Below are 6,573 nucleotides of genomic sequence, written 5' to 3'. Positions count from 1 at the left end.
TGGTCGGCAGTGTAGTGACTGGTCGGCTGTGTAGTGACTGGGGTTGTAAAATTCCGGGAATTTTCAAAGATGGAAACTTTCCATGGGAATAAACGGGAATTTATGGGAATTTTCCAAATTGAAGGTTGGCACTTCATAGGGAACTTAAATATAGTTGGGGAAAGTATATTTTAGCATAATCTTCACTAAAACAAACAGATGCCATTCAAGTACACTTGAATATCCATGCCATAGCACACTGCTTACTGCATGGCTATTGGGACCACACCCCCTACAGGCACTGTGCATTCCTCCATGTTTTCGTTCTTCAATGAAACAAATAATTGTTCAATAAAATAATTAAAACTTGTTCTGTTCTACTTAACAACAATGAAAATTAAAAGAAATCTGTTGAAATGTCATGTTTTTGTTAATTTTGCATAGAATATTTCCAAAATTCCCCAGCTTAACTTAAATGTTCCGCCCCTTTGCAACCCTAGTAGTGACTGGTCGGCTGTGTAGTGACTGGTCGGCTGTCTAGTGACTGGTCGGCTGTGTAGTGACTGGTCGGCCGCGTAGTGACTGGTCGGCTGTCTAGTGACTGGTCGGCTGCGTAGTGACTGGTCAACCGCTTAGAGATGTCCCGCCCCTTAGCCTATTACTCAATGTCTGTTGGAGTGTTAGCCAATAGACAATCCTTTGTGCCTATAGCCATTAGGCTGCACAACAATGGGTCACAAGTACTGGACATAAAATACACACTGTTTTCACACATACATGTCAATATATCTAATGTGTATATATGTTCATTTTAATAAATTTCTTATTTTAAAGTTAATGTATATCATTTAATTTTTATCTTTGATTTTGTCTTGTGTTTTTCATTCTCACCCTGTTTCTTTTTGAATTACTGAATTTCCCCACAGGAATGAATAAAGGTCCATCTTATCTTATCTTAGAAGTGCAAATGTTAAGTAGTGATGTCATTATGTTACAGAAGTTAAAAGGGACTCTTTAAGTAAACGTTTTTAACTGGTGTTTTTTATTACAGATCAGAGGACGTTCCACAACATTTCCGCCAGCGCAGTGGCAGCCTAGAGTCCCAGTCTCAGCTGACGGAGGCCGAGCCCCCCGTGCCGACCTTCAGCTTCACCCCCGCCCGACGCAGCAACAGCACCGAGATCCTCGACGATGGCTCCTCCTACACCAGCCAGTCCAGCGTGGAGTACAGCGTCCCCGGCAACCACACGAACAGGCGCAGAGCTCGCGGCCGCCACAGAAAAGACATGTACGCCAACACGGGTAGCATGCCCAACCTGGCTCAGCCTGACAATCGCCATGCCAACCAACCGCGAGCCAGACCCACCACCACGGCCTACTATGTGACGGGTTACCCCAGCTACCCAGAACCAGAGCCTTACGCTAACGGAGTGTACATGTACGACAACGAGATGGAGGGACACTACACCGTCAATCCTTCGTACCACCCAACACAGCCAACTTATCACAGCCACGAAGTGCACGGTCACTACGGGCACGACGAGATGGACGGCATGTCGCAGAACCCGTACGCCACTTTGCGCCCGCCCAGGAATCGACAGGTCCCCCGCGGCAACGAGCAGCCCGTCAAGAACTTCCAGAAAGCCATCGTGGCAGAACATTTGAGAGGCTGGTACCAACGCAACGCACAACAACCACAACAACCACAACAACAACCTGCGTACGGAAACTACGACTACGACAGAGGCTCGCAGCACAGCCTGGGCTATCAGACCATGCCTTCAGCCCAGAGCCACAACCACAGGAACATCGCCTACTCCTCAGGTGAGATCACCGCGCCGTGTGTTATGGATTCCAGCTGGATCACCCGATACATCAGATATACATTATTGGACCATGTTGAGTAAAAACAAAACAAATGGTAGATTAGAATTAGTGCTTTGTAGTTGCTGAGCAGCTGAAGAAACCACCAACATTTACTTTTGAGATACTTTATTCAATATACTAAGTGTTGACACGGCCACGAACGCACCCCTATTTTATTATTTGATCACGCTGCATTGTGGACAATTATGTGTTTAAAAAAAACTGCAGGATTCAAGCTAGTTAACTTGAGATGATTTGTTCAAGCTCTATTTAGTTCAAATCTGGTTAATTATCAATTTTGTCTTAATGTGTTGAAATGTTATCTTGTAAATTTCTGTTTTAGGCAAGAATAAATAGTTGTTTGTATAAAATATTATCGATATCAAATCGATATTAGAGAGGGAACTATGCCCTGTTATTTCCTTATGATTCCTATGTCTATCTTTGCATATAACTATTAATAGATGGCAATAACAATTTAAAAGAATAACATTTCAACGGTCTATACTGACGAATGTTGTGTTAAAACGTTAGTCTGGAGCCTGATATAACAGCTGCTATAACGAGACAAATCAAAACGGAAACAATCACAGAAACGTCTTCAGGGAATCTCTAGTCTCCTGCATTGTGCTGTCGACCCTGTTTCCACATGAATGTCAGATGCTGACTCGTACCATTTTTGTCTCCAGTGTCCTCGGCGTCCTTGAGTGGAAACTGGCACGGTCACATGAGTGTTGGTAGTGCCATGTCAGAATACGACATGCCCGCGCACGCACCGCAGTCCTACTCCTACAGCACGGCGCCCTACAGCCACTCCGCCCACAGCAGGTGAGACAGAAGAAACTTGGCTTTAACTCAGCGTCTTATCCAATAAGCCACTCCCTGATCCTCCTGATCCCCACGGCTAACACTACTGTTCATTACCCAGAATGGCTGTTTACAGAACAAAATAAGCTGCTTTATGTTTTTTTGAACAACAATGATGTGCTCTGATGTGTAGCCAATGGGACCATTTCTTCACTTTAAGATGGAAAAAACAACCTTGTGGTTACAAGCGAGGTTCATCTGAGGATTATCAGATCTGTGCACTCAGTTCCTCTGAGCTTAAGACGTCTTCTCCTCCCTAACTATCCACCGGCCCTGCTTTCTTATAGATATGGCGCCTCCCAGCTTTTAAAAGGCTCCTGGCTCAGCCCCGAAGGCCAGAGGCGCTGTGCCCTTTCCCCTGCTAGCTCTTCCTCTCCGCCCTCTTCCTCCTATCCCTCCTCTTCCTCCTGCTCCTACTCCCCCGGGTGTCGGGAGAGGCAGCTTTCCTCCAGCCCTTCACGACCAAACTCCTCCAGAGGGCACAGGCTCAGTAAGGTGTCCTTTGCTAAAGGTAGTTCATAGTAAGTAGACGGAAACGCCCGGAGCCTGCGCGTCGTTCACTTTGTCTGCAACGTGACTCCATAGTCTTGCTTGTCCTTGTTTTGAAGTGTGTTTGACTGATCGCTCATTGTCATGTTTGATAAGGTAACTGCATGGCTTCTTTATAAAAAAAACATGCCTGCCTTACTTCCTCTTCCAGCCGGCTTTTGTTGTCACAGTGGTCACATTTCTCTCAACAGTTTGCCTTCCTCTCGGCCCACACATTGCATACATGGCTTTTAGTTCTAGTTCTATTCATCTTAGCTATTGCCTTCCTCTCACTCCCCTGCCTCATGCGGGCAAACCGCCTAGGAGCTTTGTCATTCTTTAACTATCATTTCATTGATTTTAGCTGACGCCTTTATCCAAAGAGATGTACGATACGATAAGTTAGGGCTGTGCCTTTATGGCAAAAATCATAATCACGATTATTTTGGTCAATAATTGATATCACGATTATCCATTTACTTTGAAAACATCCATTTCTTCAAAAAAAAAAAGTAACAGTATGTTTTTAACAGTTGATTACCGTGAACTTTAAGTATAACTCAACTGAAAAACCAATAAAAAAAAAAACTTATTTTTTATTTTTTATAAAAATAATTATAGTTTTATTTCGATTACGTTGTTTTCGTAATCGTTGCAAGCCAAAATCGTAATCGAGATTAAAATACGATTAATTGCACAGCCTTACGATAAATGCAAATAAAGCATAAGATTCAAACTAAGGACAAGAACAAGTCCTGAAATATTCACTTCAAACAAGGTTGTTCTGTACTGCTGCACAAGTTCAACTCTTAGGTAAAGCGAAACAGGTGGGTCTTCAGTTTGCAATGGAAGATAAGTAGTCCCTCCACTGTCCTGATATCAGTGGGAAGCTGTTTTCCCAGAGCTGTGTACAGTTATGACCCAGATAGTTGAGTCGGCTTGCCCAAAACATTCATAAAACATTCTTCAGATAATACCAGGACAAACAGTGTCAGAGAGCAGTGAGGACATCTTGGCGTCCATCTTATCAGGTGGATAGCTCCCATCACTCCCTGCTGGGAACAGAGCCTGCTTTGACTGGTTATCAAATGTTGATTATTCTCTTAGAACTAGCTAAATACTCTGGGACTGGGTGAGAGAGCTTTTTTCACAATTGGTTGGAGCTGTATCACTTCTTTGCTGCTAATGTCTTTTCTCAATGTTCTGGCCACAACTTCCAATGATTGTTCAGTGTCTGACATCAGTTCGAGCTCTCCAGTGTTTCGCCTTGTGTTCCAAAAAGTTTCATTACACCGCTCACCCTTGACCTTTGCCCCCTCTCATGCGCAGATGTCCCCCAGAGTTTGAGAGGCGGAGCCGTGGTAGGATGGCGTTCCCTGCACGGCCTTTAGAGTGGCGTGGTGATGTTGCCTATGCTACCAAACAAGAGAAATAACCCCCCCCCCTGTCCCCTCCCATTATCAGTCCCAGCACAGCAGAAAGGGTGAGAGACGAGAGTGTGAAAACTCCCCCTCATGGTGACGGTTGTGTGTTTTTTTGGATATCTGTGGCAGTGTGGCAGGGACTAACAGAAATCATCTCACATTTCAGATTTGCTGTGTTTCCCTGGGTGTTTTGTGGTGGTGGGAGAGCACTTGTGTGGCAGAGGAGGAACATGTGACCCCTGAAATCCAAAGGCTATGCTTGTGTTCAATGCCTGCGTGCATCTGCTCTGCTGTACGGTGAGAATGATTGACCCTGGGTTTGACATCTGTCTGAAACTGAGATTGATGACAACACGCCTGACACAAACCAGAGTGCGTCTTATTTCTCTTAGTTTAGTGTCCTGTAGACAGAACATAATCAACAACTATTTCGGTTTGATTAGTCCTTCAATCTTCCACTAAAATGGCAGAAAATATCTCGAATACAAAGATGTCTTGCTTGTCTCAGTTCTGTATCACAGTAAAGTGAATATACTTGGGTATCGAATTGAAAAAACAAGACATTTCTTGGACTTTGAGATGAGCATTTTTCACAATTTTCTGACATTTTATTGAACATTCGATTAATCCTTAAAATAAAAGGCAGATTTTTTGACAGTTGAAACAATTTGTTGCAGCTCTAGTTTCTTAATCTCGAACTTAAAAGCTAAAAATAAAATCGGACAATGTTGACAGCCCAGGGTCAATCCATTCTTAACCAATCACAATCGACATTCCCTTTTCCATCTGTCTCATGTGTTTCATCTTGTCTGTTTCTTCCAGGTCCTACATAGATGTCAACCAAATGGACCCGCACGTCAGTGACCAAATGCACACGAACCCAGAGCTGGACGATAAGATACACTGGCACGAAGATTCAAAACCGGGAACAATAGTGTAATCGCCGTCTGTCATCATCGTTTGAATTCATACACCTTGACAAGCTGTCATTGTGCCTTAGACTGCACTTACCTGTTTTTCTCTGTACGCGAGGATCCAAAGAATGAAGGAACTTAACTTTCGTGAGAGTAAAGGAATCTGTTGCCAAACTGACCCACAACGCTGTGATCGTACCGAACAAAAAAGCCCACGGGAGCGTCTTCGTGTCTCTATGGGAGTGCTTGTGGTGATGATGATGCACTGAAACTGTACCAGGACCTGCTGTGGACTGTGTGGTGGAGACAAAGGGAAAGTGGATTTCACAAAGCGAGGATTACTGAGCCGCTGCGAACAACCCTCCGCCACACACATGTATGAACACTGTAACCATGAAGGATCGGACAAGGAGCGATAAGGACATTATCAAAAAAATGAAGGATTGAATGAGTCAAAAGGTGATGGCTACTTCCTGGAACACTCTGCAGAGCCAGTTGTATTGTAGCTTGTTACTAACACCCACCATACTCTTTGTTTGTCATTTCCAAAGTATTCTCACTGTCAGTACTTACAATACAAATGAGCCAAATACTTGTCACCATTCTGAGTATTACCCACACTTAAATATCACTGCCACATCTGATCAGTCACTGCAGGAAGACTTTTTTTATTTGAACATGGTTATTTTCATCCATGCTGGAAATCATGGACTGGTGCTCCTAATTTCTCTCAAGAGAATGAAGCCGTATGTAAATGTTGGTTTTGTAAATACACTGGTTCCGTCTTTTTTTAGAGCATTTGTATGTATTTGAAAAGCATGTAATATATAGTGAAAACAATGGTTGTTAAGCTGGTTCTTAGTCATTTGTACAATTGCATTTGTTTGAATAAAAAAAATCAGCATTTAGATCAGTTCAGTCTCTCTTCAGTCATATTTATAAAATATATACTTCGCCCGCAAGATTACCATTTGTTTTTCAGAGACAAAAAAAAA

The 6,573-nt window shown here is 43.3% G+C and overlaps 1 protein-coding gene across 8 annotated transcripts; it reads left to right on the top strand.

The window, feature by feature from the left end:
- The first annotated feature begins 997 nt into the window (after positions 1-997).
- Positions 998-6,491, top strand: LOC104952563 (FERM domain-containing protein 4B-like). Of its 8 annotated transcripts, none has more exons than XM_010779398.1 (5): positions 998-1,803; positions 2,535-2,673; positions 3,000-3,223; positions 4,570-4,723; positions 5,487-6,491. In XM_010779398.1, exons 1-4 carry the CDS (start codon positions 1,266-1,268, stop codon positions 4,629-4,631), a joined length of 963 nt encoding a protein of 320 aa, XP_010777700.1. In that variant the 5' UTR covers positions 998-1,265; the 3' UTR covers positions 4,632-4,723; positions 5,487-6,491. The 8 variants fall into 8 exon arrangements, with proteins under 8 accessions (XP_010777700.1, XP_010777703.1, XP_010777701.1 ...); XM_010779405.1 differs by lacking the exon at positions 3,000-3,223 and adding an exon at positions 4,831-4,961 and having other exon boundaries at positions 999-1,803; positions 5,487-5,575; XM_010779404.1 differs by lacking the exon at positions 3,000-3,223 and adding an exon at positions 4,831-5,036 and having other exon boundaries at positions 999-1,803; positions 5,487-5,569.
- Positions 6,492-6,573: the final 82 nt, after the last annotated feature.

The sequence above is a fragment of the Notothenia coriiceps genome, unplaced genomic scaffold (assembly GCF_000735185.1).
Source record: "Notothenia coriiceps isolate Sejong01 unplaced genomic scaffold, NC01 NC01_scaffold00020190, whole genome shotgun sequence".
Lineage (NCBI taxonomy): Eukaryota > Metazoa > Chordata > Actinopteri > Perciformes > Nototheniidae > Notothenia > Notothenia coriiceps.
The sequence above is the reverse complement of the archived record's forward strand: the minus strand, read 5'-3'. Positions and strand labels throughout refer to the sequence as shown.